The sequence below is a fragment of the Bombina bombina genome, chromosome 1, assembly GCF_027579735.1.
Source record: "Bombina bombina isolate aBomBom1 chromosome 1, aBomBom1.pri, whole genome shotgun sequence".
In the NCBI taxonomy this organism is placed as follows: Eukaryota; Metazoa; Chordata; class Amphibia; order Anura; family Bombinatoridae; genus Bombina; species Bombina bombina.
In genome coordinates, this window is record NC_069499.1 from 101,674,995 (window position 1) to 101,689,641 (window position 14,647).

At 38.9% G+C, this 14,647-nt stretch overlaps 1 protein-coding gene across 1 annotated transcript in view; it reads left to right on the forward strand.

Moving 5' to 3' along the window:
* Positions 1-14,647, forward strand: part of CCDC88C (coiled-coil domain containing 88C) — a 277,418-nt gene that overhangs the window by 200,469 nt on the left and 62,302 nt on the right. Inside the window, exons 18-20 of the mRNA XM_053697556.1 lie at positions 696-878; positions 12,018-12,179; positions 13,008-13,285. Coding sequence (XP_053553531.1) covers positions 696-878; positions 12,018-12,179; positions 13,008-13,285 — 623 coding nt within the window. The remainder of the gene's footprint in view (positions 1-695; positions 879-12,017; positions 12,180-13,007; positions 13,286-14,647) is intronic.

A 14,647-nucleotide genomic window follows, 5' to 3' on the forward strand; every position in this document is an offset into this window, starting at 1 on the left:
TATCAACTTTTTATGTAGAAATTGTCAGTGACCAACAGCTTCCCGGGACTCTGTAATCAGGCATTTCCAGTTCGTTTCGCTTTAAACAGTTTATTTAATATATATATATATATATATATATATATATATATATATATATATATATATATATATATATATATATATATATGCTGTGAGCTAACAGGCAGTTTTTAACGGGTTTAGAAATCAATTTGAGCCTGCCTAGGTTTAGCTTTTCAAAAATACCACCAAGGGAACAAAGCAAATTTAATGATAAAAGTCGATTGGAAAGTTGTTTAAAATTGCATGCCCTGTCTGAATCATGCAAGTTTAATTTTGACTAGACTGTCCCTTTAAGTGTCCCTTTAAGCAGGAATTTATATTTAAATTGAATCATTTCATTATTGTATTAGAATGGCCCTTTAAATCAGTTAGAAGAATAAAGATTAACCAAATCTCTCACCTTTTTTTTTTTTAAATGTACTCAAATTGCTTTTTAATAACTACAATACTGAATGCAAAATATTTTGGAGAATTGTCAGTATTATGGTTCCACGAATCATATTCCTGAAATGTTAGTAGCTTTAGGTCGAGTTCATGGATACTTTTTCAGAACATCAGTAAGTGGTTCTGTGTTAGGAAAATACACTAAAGAACTGAGCTAAAACCCAGACATTTTGCTCCAAATATTTTAGATCAAGAAGGATTTTGGAACGTACAGGCAAAATCAGGCGGAAACGCTTCAGAATTCATTTAAACATCCTGGAGATAAACATGAGTGCAACAACCAAATGAGAGAGCTGCTGCAGAACGGACAACGAGAGGCCACGCTGGAGCTGCTGAGGTTAAAAGACCGAGCGATAGAGCTGGAGAGGGATGTAAGTGTATACAGCTTCTGCCTGATGTTTGTCAGCATAGGATATATAAAAGGGGGGGGGGGGGGTGTTAAAGATCTTTTTAAATATATTATATGTTTTTTATAACTTATAATATTTTTGCTGCAGTTTTGTTTTTACCGTTTGTTTTTGGTTAGACATTGATCATGCAAAAAAGTGTGTTTTTGGAGTCCTTTCCCTTGATATTAAAAGACCATTTTATAGTAAAACAAATTAATTTCTTCTATTGTGTTAACTCCTGCAAAGAGGTTACATTTAACATTCTTCTGTGGTGAGTCAATAAGGAGCAGGCATGTTCTCCAATCACTAGTCTATCTTTATCAGGAGCAGAAAAGGAGTGTTCCAGACTATGGGCTAGATTTACTATCCCTGCCGGCAGACGGCATCGCACGTAGTGAACCTGTCCGCCTGCGATTGCCACTTGTGCAATACTGCCCCCTGCTTTGCTTGCACTACAGCATAGAATGTCTATCACCCAGAGCGAGCGAGTGTTGGGGCGATTGATCTTGCAGCCTCTGAGGTGGCAAAGGGGCAACAGAAGCAGTTTCTGCTTATTAAATATGTGTTAGCAGTCTCGCTTATGCAAACCTGCTCCATAAAGCCGAAAAAGCAGAGAAGAGATAGTCTAGTCCAAAATTAATTTTCATGATTCAGACAGAGCATGTAATTGTAAGCAACTTTCTAATTTACTCCTATTATCATTTTTTCTTCGTTCTCTTGGTGTCTTTATTTACAAAAGAAAAAATGTAAAGCTTAGAAGCCAGCCCATTTTTGGTTCATCACCTGGGTAGCACTTGCTGATTGGTGTCTAAATGTAGTCATCAATCGGCAAGCACTAACCCAGGGTGCTGAACCAAAAATGGGCCGGCTCCTTAATTTCTGGCTTCCAGCTTTTTCAAATAAAGATACCAAGGGGTAGATTTAACAAGCAGCGGATGCTGCAATCTACCCCCATAGTTTCCAGATCGCTGGAAACATAAGTTTAGAAGCAGCGGTTGTAAGACTGCTGCTCCTTAACTCGTCCACCACCTCTGAGGCGGCGAACAGCAATCATCCGGATCAGATACGATCAGGATGATTGACACCCCCTGCTAGCGGCCGCAAATCTGCAGGGGACGGCATTGCACAAGCATTTCACTAGAAATGCTTGTGCAATGTTAAATGCTGACATCGTATGCTGTCGGCATTTAGCAGTCGGGCGGACACGATTTGCTACAGCGGATGATGTCTGTCCGACAGTTAATAAATCGGCCCCGAAAAGAATGAAGAAAAATTGGTAATAGGAGTAAATTAGAAAGTTGCTTAAAATTGCATGCTCTATCTGAATCGTGAAAGAATAAATTGGGGTTTCATATCCCTTGAATAAATTTAGCTCTCTGTGTTTTACCCCTTTTAAAGAATTAGATACATAGTAATTGAAAAAGTGTTTTTACCTATTTTTTCGTGAGACTTTCCCTTTAATTGTGCTTTCACAGAAGGGTCTGCACCATAAAGAAAGTTTTTGTTGTATGGGAGATAGAAAGGAACCATATTTGGATAAAGCAACCTTTTCAAATTGTAAACATTTTCACTCCTAGGGCAGGCTAAAGAAATTATTTGCAAATTTCTTTCATCAGAATAAATCTATAATTCTTCTCTTAAAGCAAACTTGAAATAAGCAGGTATTTATAAAGATAAGTACCACATCCCTGTATATACACAAATTCCTAGAAACGTGTGTTTGAAATCTCACAGATGAAACATAAATTACTCATTGTTTTTTGTGTTGTAAATGGGGAGAGGTCGAGGGCTAGTGAGCTTAGAGATGTTGTGAGCAAATTAATGCGCTGCATTACGACAACCAGTCATTGTTTTTTACAATATCCACCTATGAAAAATATTTGGCGTTTGATTGGTGGTTATAGGATTTAAATATGGAATATTTTAGCATAACACTGCTTAGCAGATCTGCCCAAAGGTTTATTGGGTCCTTGACCCTGCAGAGTTGCTGAGTAACCTTAGTGTTTGAGGCTCCTGATTGGTTGGAAGGACTTGCAGCTTTTCCTGTGTCTGTGTTCAGTTTAGGTACACTGTTCTCTGGGTCATTGCCTTATCCTACGTTCATCCTCCACACATTTTTATTGACTTAGTATCTATGAGAAAGTCCCTTTTCCCTTGAACCAACAAGTAACAGTTTAAATACTGAATCACAGCTATATTGTACATTTGTCTATTATAGTAAAACATTTTTATATCATGGTATATGTTGTGCATGTACACAATACACAAGCTGTTGTATACAGTAGCTAATAAGCATGTTTTATTGAATGTTACATTAAAGTGAAGGTAAACTTTGATGAATGAAAGCCCGGTTTTTAAAAATACTATTAAAAACAGGGGCACTTTCATTCATCAAAGTTTAGAAAGCAGCCGTTTTGATTAAAAACTTACCTTTGTTCTTTTCACAGCCAGAGCAGCTTCCCTTACCCGGAGATCCTCTCTTCACACGTCATCAATGACTAATCCGGCTTCCTCCAATCACGGCATGGCCTCAGGCAATGACTCCCCTGGGTGGAAAGCCGCGATTTGAGGAAGCCGTATTAGTCATTGATGACGTGTGAAGAGAGGATCTCCGGGTGAGGGAAGCTGCTCTGGCTGTGAAAAGAACAAAGGTAAGTTTTTAATCAAAACGGCTGCTTTCTAAACTTTGATGAATGAAAGTGCCCCTGTTTTTAATAGTATTTTTAAAAACCGGGCTTTCATTCATCAAAGTTTACCTACACTTTAAGTAGTGGACTCCCAGGCACATAAATGGTCACATGTGCATATCTCTTTAGTTGAAATGATTTTTATTGTAAAAATAAAATAAACAAAGAATAATAGATACAACACATATTGCATAATTTGTCCTATTTGTAATTCTCCAACTCTTCCCTCTATTTCTCTGGTGAGGGTCCATTAGGTAAAAGTTCATAGTAGGTTGCCACAGGTTGGCTTGCTGAACCAGAAAAACTGTGGAATGTCCAAACGCTTTTGTTTGAGCATGGAGAGATTTATCAAACAGTGTGATTAATCATACAATCGGTAAGAGCTACAGAGACCAAAGGGTGAGGCACATCACCAATTTCTATGGGCAGTGAAAATATACATTGCAACCCTTCAGTCCCCGCTCCACTCAATTGCGTTCTATTAAAACATTTCCCAATATCTATTACCCTCTTATTGTATAACAATAAACTATAAATCAACATCCCCCCCCACTCGATAAAGTATTAAACATCTACTTGCCTGCTTCAGTCTTGCTTCAGACGCCGATCCGGGAAGAGAGAGCCCCGTCTGTGGTTGGCCTGCATAAATCCCTACCCTCCACTGTCGCCTTTTGATTCTCTAAACGTATCCCGTCCTGTCTTGAACTCAAAGTTGTGTCTTAGTCAAATTCTCCAGATGTGCTTAATCAGTGTCCCCCTAATATCCAGTAATTCCAGACTTTTAAGAATTGGTCATGATTGGCTTGTATCAGTGATGCTGATTCAGAGAGTGAGTATGTTATCTTGATTTTCTCCAGTACCTCCCCCCAGGAAGGCACCCCCACCTTCCAGTATCGGGCCACACAGATCCTAGTGGCAGTGCATAAAGTGTGTATGAATGTGTTTGTGGCTGAGTTAAAAGGTGTGATATGTTCATTCAGCAAAGCTTGAGTTATTGTTAGGGTGATGTTTTCGGAGAGCACCTCGCTCAATAGTTGGGATAGTTTAGACCAAATTTGCTGAACGTGTGGGCAATCCCACCACATATGACTATACGTCCCTATCTCGTTGCAGCCTCTATAGCAATTTTTGCTACCATTTTGAGTGTAATGTGATGTGATTATCGGGGTAAGGTACCATCGAAAAGTAGTTTTAATACAGTTTTCTTTAAAGTCCGCACTGATCATACCTTTGCCTGACTTATAAAAAATCTCTGTCCAGTCCTCTTTGGAATGTGTAGCGTTAGTATCCCTGTCCCATTTCTCCATTAGTGGGGATTTGTCAGTGTGTTTAGCTTCTTGCAGTGAGATGTATATAGTGGAGATTAATTTTTTAAGTCGGGATCCAGAGCCACTTAGCTTTTCTAGTGTCGTCAACGTCTGTCTAGATTGTTGAGGTAGATATTTATTAATAGCTGATGCTATTTGTAGGTATAGAAACCATGGTAATTTTTCTGGTAATAGTTTGTCTTGTAACTGATGGTGTGTGACTATTTTACCCTTGTGTAGAAAGTCTGCTACCCTATAGAGTCCTTTGTTCACCCATTTATTGATCAGTTTATGAGAGTCTCTATCTAATAGAGTTCGCAGAGGTCTCAACAGTGAATCTTGTGGGAATAATTTTAGGGCAGTGGTCACTGAGTGCCACATGGACATCATCTCACTTGTAGGTTTCGAAACCCCATCCAACCCAAGTCTGTCCCCTGAACGTCCCCAAAGTATATCGTCTGAGTGGTTATATTCTGCTATCTTGGACTCTACTTTCACCCATACCAGATCTGTTTGTGGATTGCCCAGCAGTGTTGTTTGTGCTAATCTCGCCGCTTGATAGTAATTAAGCAAGTTGGGTACCCCTACCCCTCCTAGTTGTCTATGTTGCTGTAGTATTTGTGATGGTATCCTAGCTTTTTTGTTCCCTCTTATAAATTTAATCAAGTCTACTTGGAGTTTATTGAGTTCTGGTATGGGAATCTTAATCGGTAGGGCCCTGAATAAATATAGTAACCTCGGGAGGACGTTCATTTTAACAGTAGATAGACGTCCGTACCAAGAGAAACCCCCAGTTCTCCACTTGTTGATCTCTTTTCGGATAGATTTATATAGTGGGACAAAATTTAGTTTGTAGAGGTCTGGGATAGCGTTAGATAACCGGATTCCTAGATATTTTATTGCTTCCTTGGCCCATTCGAACGAAAAATTAATTTCAAGGAGCTTTCTAGTGTGGGGAGGGAGAGCGATAGGAATCGCTTCACATTTCTCTTGGTTGATCTTATACCCTGATATGTCAGCATAGTCCTTTAGGACTCGGTATAGGTGGGGTAAGGATGTCATTGGATTGGACAGGGTGAGAAGGATATCGTCTGCGAATAAAGATAATTTGAATTCCTCTCTACCTATCAGAACTCCATGTATCTCTGGAGTTAATCTAATCATCGCTGCCAGTGGTTCAATACAGATAGCAAATAAAAGCGGCGACAAGGGACACCCTTGTCTTGTACCGTTACGAATATCAATTCCCCTAGACTGGTAACCTGCCGCTCGGATGTAAGCTGTGGGATATGAGTATATACTTCTAATAGCTTGAACAAATGAGCCATTAAACCCTAACCTGTGTAGCACTTCAAACATAAAATCCCAATCTATTCTGTCGAACGCCTTCTCCGCGTCCAATGACAGGACCAGAGAAGGCGTTCGTGTCCTAGTTAGGTGGTCGACCAGGGAGATCGTGCGTCTGATATTGTCGGGGGCCTCTCTACCTGAGATAAATCCTACCTGGTCCGGATGGATCAAAGTTGGTAAATGTAGTTTAAGCCTGTTTGCTAAAATTTTAGTAAAGATCTTGATATCCTGATTGATTAGTGATATAGGTCTATAGCTCTGACATAATTTGGGATTCCTCCCCGGCTTAGGGATCACTACTATTTTTGCTTGCAGAATTTCTTTTGGGATTGTTTTACCTTGTAGAATATCATTACAAAAAGTTACAACATGCGGGATTAAAGTAGATTTGAAAAGTTTATAATATTCCCCTGGGAAACCATCCGGACCTGCTGCCTTTCCAGGCTTAAGTTCTTTAATCCCTGGTCGACACCTCTGCATTTAATTCATCTCGGGTGGCTTCGTCTATTGGACTTAAATTAGCGTCGTCTAAAAATTTGTGCAGTAACAGTTTGGTTTGGTTAGTTTTATTTGTTTTTTCTCCGTCATAAAGACCTGCGTAGTATTGTGCAAAAGTATCCGCTATTACTTGTGGGTTAGAGGTATTAGTTCCGTCTTGTGTCTGTAGAACTGGTATGGAAAATGATTTTGTCTGTTCCCTGAGTTTGTGGGCTAAGTACTTATCAGGTTTATTGGAATAAATAAAGTACTGTGATTTCAATCTATGAGCTGCTCTGAGAGATGCCCTGTTCATAATCTCTGATAATTCTAGTCTTTTGGTTTGTAGTTCTTGGAATACTGTGGCTGACAGGTTCTGTTGGTGAGTTTTAGTAAGGGTATCAATTTGAGTTTGTAATAAATCTATTTGCTTTCTATTGATCTTGTTTAGGGCCGCTTTTTCTTTGATTAGCAATCCTCTAATGAAGGGTTTGTGTGCCGCCCATGTGTTGATAGGGTTAGCTGTGGTTCCCTCGTTCATTGTCCAGTATTCTGACATGTTCTGTAAGATAGATTCGTGTGTGCCTGGTTTTTGCAATATCATAGGGTCATAGTTCCATGAACGTGTCGCACTAACATGATAGGTGTCTTTAATGTGAATTTGGACTATGGAGTGATCTGACCAAGCACAGGCGTGTATGGTGGAGGATGTCAAGTCTGGTATCAGGTTTTGGCTTACATAAACATAGTCTAATTTGGAGTATTTTTTGTGTGCGTGAGAATAGTAGGTATAGTCAGATGTTTTACCATATAGGGTATCCCATGAATCTATAATATTGTGGGATAAAAAAATCTCCTTTATTTTCTTAATCATGGAATTATGTCTTAGTTGTTTGTGTGTCAATTTAGTCTGTTCAGTATTTTGGTATGGGTACATTGATATATTAAAATCGCCTCCTAGAAGTATCCTGGCTTGTGACCATTGGGTCAGTAGATGAGATATGTGTGCAAAAAAAGATATCTGTGTCTCGTTAGGTGCATATATGTTGCATAGAATAATTTGCTTGTCTCGTTGTCTTCCTCTTACTATCAGGTACCTCCCTTCTGGGTCTCTAATTGTCTCCTCCGCCATAAATCCCATGGATTGATGTATCAGTATCGACACCCCTCTCTTTTTTTTGTCTGATGTTGAATGGTAGTGTTGTGTGAAGTGTCTTGACCAGTATTTTGGAACTACCTCTTTGGTGAAGTGTGTTTCCTGCAAGAAAATGAGCTTAGCGTTTAATCTCAGGTATTGCGACAGTGCTGTCCGTCTTTTAAGGTCTGTGTTAAGGCCTCTAACATTATGTGAAATTAAGCGAATATCACTAGTCATTACTTACAATTTGGTGTTTGGGGCTCTCCCCCCCGGATCCGCCTCTTCCACATTCACAAGCATTATCCCCGGACAACTCAAGAAGGGTGGTTTCGCCAAAGCGGGGCAAGCAATGTAGGAAAACAAAGACAACATCATTATTAGGCAAGTTACATATAGTTTGCAGCGTATCAACTGTGAAATATCGAGTGGCAACATTAAAAACAATAAATAACAAATGACTCCTACATTGGGTAACTATATGTAGAAGATAAACATAGAAAATTAACAAAACTATGATCTCCCCCCCCCTCCCCCCCTATTACTTCAAACATTTTCTGAATATTTTGTACTCCCACTGCCAAAGTGGTAGATTTGGGCACGATTAATAGTCAGAGTTAATTTGAACATATTACTGACAGTTCCCACCACCGTCAGCCTTTGTCTAGGGGTGTGATACTAAACCTTGATTACTTATGTCTCCACAAGGTGTTTGGTGGGACATACTGCTTCAATCCAGACCCTGGAATCTCCGAGCTTGTATTGGATAAAAATGTCATGTTTTGGTTTTCTTCTTCGTGACTTTTGTCCATTTTGGTTTTTGTAGTTGGTTGTGTCTAGATGTCTGCTGCTCGGTATCTTCATCATGGTTGCTTTGCGGTAGATCTGGGATCTCCAAGTGTAGTTTGCTACAAATTGCTGGAATCTCGTCCGGTTCTCTAAGACTTAGAGGTCTGCCATTATGTATGATGTATAGATTAAAGGGGAATCCCCATCTATATCTGATTTGATGTTTCCTCAGGATAGTGGTGAGAGGTTTCAAACCGCTTCTTCTCTGCAGCGTCTTGAGACAGAGGTCCTGGTAGAACTGGATCACCGAACCTTGGAATTTGAATGTGGGATTTTTCCGTGCTGCTGTCAGGATCTCCTCTTTTTCTGGGAATCTAAAAAACTTGACCACGACGTCTCTAGGTGGGGCTTCCTCTTTTGGTTTGGCACGAAGTGCTCTGTGTGCTCTTTCCATTTGGAATTTCTCGTCGCCTCCTTCTCCTGTTATGGCTTGGAAGAGCTGATGTAGATAGATATGTAATTCTTCTGCTGTTACAGATTCAGGTATTCCTTTCAGCCTTAGGTTACATCTTCGGCTTCTATTTTCAAGATCTTCTAGTTTGTCCTGCATTTCCATAACCTCTTGTTGTTGTGCAGTAAGTTGCTGCTTGAAGTTAGAGAGATCTTCTGTTACTGAGGTGTCAGCGTCTTCTAGGATCGCCACTCTAGAGCCTAGGTCTATAACATCTTGCTTAATTTCTACTAGACTGTTGGTTATAGTGCTTTGAAATGTGTCGATTTTTTCCCATAACTTGTCAAAGTTCTGGTTGATATCTTGCTTTGATACCAGTGTCTTGAGGTCAGCGTTTGTAGCGGGGGTAGAATCATCTACCTGGATTTGTGAGTCTGTATCAGAATCCACCTCTTCATCTGCTTCGCTATTGATTGCCTCTATAGCCTTCTCTTTTACTGGTTTAAAAAACATAGTTGCTGTTGGAGTTTTAAGTCCTTGAGAGGATTTAGTGTGCTTTCTAGCTGTCATATTGACTAATATATGTCACCCGGTGCGGTGGTAAGTTATTAGTTGACAGATGAGCGTCAGCGTTTATAGTCTCTTTTTTTTGTGATTTAAGTGATGTAAACCTGTGAATCTTAAGCAAGGTGTATGCCTTTTGTATCCTTAGTTTCCTTGGATAGATTGATCGCTATGTAGGAATTTGTTGTTAAGGCAGGCTATTCTGCAGCATACAGATTATACATAGTTATTATACTTGTTAGGATGTAGCATCGTTGTGTTTCATGGGACCTGGGATCTTGCGCCTGTTAGCATTGCATCTCATGCATCGTGCTTGCTGTCATATCTTCAGCCTCAAAGCGGTTTCTTATTAAATACATTAATCTCTTGTTTTATAAAGATAGCTTCTAAGGATATGTATATATTTGGCAAGCTGTGAAGGGGCAGCTATATCGTATCCTACTGCAGCAGGTCACCTATTAGTGTTTGAGTAGATAGTCTTTTGCCTTGGAGCTAACTATGTTTCTGTGGCGCAGCATTGACACATCCACCCATAGATTTGCTGCATATGTCAGTAAATAGGTCGCTTAATTCTCTGCCTTTGAGCGGGGACTTAGGTGTCATGTAAAGGAGTTCCTCTATTATGCCATTCTTCCATCTCCTAATTCACTTGCATTAATACTGTTGCAGCACCCAAGTGGCTCCCCAGTTTTATGTCTCTCTTTAGCAACCTTTCCCATAAGCATGTGGTGTCTGCTGTGTGTACGCGGCACTACGCCATTTATTTATAATTGCTTGTTCTGGGGCGGTCCGTGACCGCGCTCCCAAAGTTAATAACCACCGCTCCTTTCTCTTACCCTATCGGTCATTCAGTTTCTTCTTGGTCCGATCTCCACGTTTATGTGGTGAGTGTGTTCTGGGTGCCGTGTATGCGGCTTGAAGTCTTTGCTTCTGAGTAGTTGCTGACCGCGTGGGCAAGATGGCGGATCACTCCGCCTAGCTAACGCTTCATACTTTGCTCCTCAAGTTTCACAGCGTTCAATGTGCAGCTCGGTTCCCGGTCTTAAGTTTTTGGGTTCACCTTTCCTTCATTACCTCTTCCCTTAGGTTTTCAGAGCAGTAGCAAATAAATTTATGCCCTTTGCAACTGTTTGATGAGCAGTGTTTTGCGGAGCTCCAAACCTACACCTCCATCTCTATGAAGCTCCCGGCTCCGCCCCCCCGTGCATATCTCTTTAAAGGGACAGTCTACTTGAATTTTTTAATTGTTCAAAAAGATAGATAATCCCTTTATTACCCATACCCCAGTTTTTCATAACCAACACTGTTTTATGAATACACTTTTTATCTCTGAGATTACCATACCTTGCATCTAAGCTTCTGCAGGCTGCCCCCGCATTTCAGTGCTTTTTACAAACTTGCATTTGAGTCAATTAGTGCTGGCTCCTGCATAACTCCATAGTAGTGAGCACAATATTATATCTATATGGCACACATGAACTACCACTATCTGGCTGTGAAAAGCTAATAAAATGCCCTAAGATAAGATGCGGCCTGCAGGGGCTTTTAAACAGGCAGAGATGTAGAGGTTATAAAGTGTATTAATATAACAATGTTGGTTGTGCAAAGCTGGGGAATGGGTAGTAAAGACGTTATCTATCTTTTAAACAATTACAAAAAAAAAATCAAGTAGACTGTCCCTTTAATTTTTTTTTCTATTAGAACCAAACGGCTTTCATTCTTTTGTTCTAGCAGTCTAGTAAAATGTAGTTCATTCGCTCATGAGCTATATATATGGGTGTTTATGATAATACATAACATGAGCATTAAACTGATTGTACTGCCTACATATACATAACTAAAGGAGTTCTTAAAGGGATATGAAACCCAAATTGTTCCTCTCATGATTGAGACAGAGCATACTGTTTTGAAAAACTTTCCAATTTACTCCAATTATCAAATTTGCTTCATTATCTTGGTATCCTTTTGTTGAATGAGTAATGCACTACTGGGAGGTAGCTGAGCACATTGGGTGAGCCAATGAAAACAGGCTATGTGCAGCCTTGGTATGTCTGAGCATACCTATGTATGCTTTTCAACAAAGGGTATAAAGAGTTTGGAGTAAATTAGATAACAGAAGTATATGGAAAAGTTGTTTAACATGTTCTGTCTGTCATGAAAGTTTTTAAGAGAAACCCTGATGTAATGTTGCTTATTAGACAGGTGCTACAGCAGACTGCTAAACACTCCATAATGCCCAAAGGGAGACGGACACCAGTCATTTATATATAGAGTGTTTGTCCTATTTTCATTTATTGCAATGTATCTGGGAATTATTTTAAAAATTGAGGAAACTGTTACTTAAATAAAGTCTCTTTTTAGAATGCTGCCCTCCAAGCTGAGAAACAGCTACTGAGAGAACAGCACAAACACCTCGATACACAGAACCTCTCCCTCAATAATCAGATGGAAGCGCTGCAGAAACAGGTTACTTTCCTGCAGGAATATAACACAGCCTTACAGACTCAGACAGCCAGTCTGCAGGTGAGGAGTATATTATATTTCACAATGTACAAATACTAGGAGCCACAGGAACAAAGGCCTCAAAATGTGTTGTTTAAATAAAATCGCCTCTTTGCTCATTTAACATTTCGTGGTCAATAAGTAGCAATGGAATGTCACAGTTACTTAAAGGGACACTGAACCCAAACTTTTCTTTCATGATTCAGATAGAGCATGCAATTTTAAGCAACTTTCTAATTTACTCCTATTATAAATTTTTCTTCGTGATATATTTATTTGAAAAGCAAGAATGTGAGCTTAGAAGCCGGCCCATTTTTGGTTCAGCACCTAGGTTGTGCTTGCTGATTGGTGGCTAAATGTAGTCATCAATCAGCAAGCATTATCCAGGTTGCTGACCCAAAAATGGGCCGGCTCCTTATATTCCTGCTTTTTCGAATTAACATAGCAAGAGAACGAAGAAAAAATTATAATTGGAGTAAATTAGAAAGTTGCTTAAAATTGCATGCTCTGAATCATGAAAGAAAAAAATTGGGTTTACTATCCCTTTAAAGAATAAAGTTATTTTACATAAAAAAAACTGTACAAAGTGCCAGTTTATTTTTAATAATAAACTTTTCTTTGTTTGCTTGTTTTTTGCTATAGAACTTCTGTTTTCAGACATAAATAATATATTTCATAGTCCTTGTTCCAAAAGGGCGCGTTTAATTTAGAACACTTTCTCATTATATGTTTGACTATAAATTCATATATAGTTGGCAACCTTTGAAGCACTTGTGCTGTGTTATATTTAGAGATTCATCTATGAATTACAGCGTTTAGGAGTTTATTACATATATACGTATTTGACAGGTTGAGAACTCTACAGCCACATCGCAGAGCACCTCACTGAAGCTCCAGATGTCTCTGCTACAGACACAGCTGTCTGCTCTGGAGAATGAAAATGAGAACTTCTTGAAGCAGAAGGAGGAGCTGAAGGCTGCTCATGATTCGCTGCTGCAGGACCATGAGCACTTGGTGTCCTTGCATGAGCGCCAGTCTGTGGAGTACGAGGGGCTTATCAGCCAACATAGCACACTCAAAGCGCAGCACAAAAACCTGGAGCAGGCTCATAGGAACTTGGAGGAAGGGTGAGAAGCTACTTGTACTGTCCAAGCACTGATAAAGTTAAACAGACCCTCACTAGCTTTTAGTCATAATAGCAAAGGGTCGGTGACTCAGACCTATACTTACTTAAAGGGACAGTCTACACTAAAGTTATTGTTTAAAAAGATAGAGCATTTACTACCATTCCCCAGCTTTGCACAACTAACATTGTTATATTAATATACTTTATAACATGTAAAACTCTAGATTTCTGCCTGTTTGTAAGTTACTACAGACAGCCTCTTATCACATGCTTTTTTTAATATCTTTTCACAACAGGAGACTGCTAGTTCATGTGAGCCATATAGATAACATTATGTTCATGCCCAAGGAGTTATTTAAGAGTTAGCACAACACAATACTAAATGCAAGTCAATGGATAATAAATACAAAGTTATGTGATCAGGGGGCTGTCAGACGAGGCTTAGATACAAGGTAATCACAGAGGTAAAAAGTATATTAATATAATTGTGTTGGTTATGCAGAACTAGGGAATGGGTAATAAAGGGATTATCTATCTTTTTAAACAATAAATATTCTATTGTAGACTGTCCCTTTAAAGGGATATAAAAAAATTATTTCATAATTCAGATAGAGCATATACGATTTTAAACAACTTTCTAATTTACTTCTATTATGATTTTTATTTGTTCTGTTGGTATCTTTTATTGAAAAGCAGGGACATTTGCTTAGGAGCCGGCCCATTTCTGGTGCACTATATGGCAGAAGTTTTGCAAGAATGTCATCCATTTGCAATTGCACTAGAGGGCAGCACTGTTTCCTAACCATGCAGCGCTCCAGATGTCTATATATATATATATATATATATATATATATATATATATATATATATATATATATATATATATATATATACATACATACATACATACATACATACATACATACATACATACATACATACATACACACACACACAATAATGTATTAGGTGTTACTTATGACAATTTTGAGAGGGGCCTGGAACCTAACTCCCTCACTTCCCATTGACTTACATTATAAACTGGGTTTCAATTTACAACGGTTTCAATTTACAACCATTCCTTTTGGAACCTAACCCCGGCGTAAACTGAGGGCTGCCTGTATATATACAGTATATATATATATATATATATATATACACACACACACACATATGCTTACCTTTGATAGTAGAAGTAAATTGGAAACTTGTTTTAAATTGTATGCTCTGTCTGAATCACTAAAGAAAATGTTTGAGTTTCATATCCTTTTAAGAAAAAGTAAATGACGTAGATTCATTAGAGAGGGCAAATTTGCATTGCTGTGCATAAATAATATCTTGCCAAAAATATTTTTAAATCTTG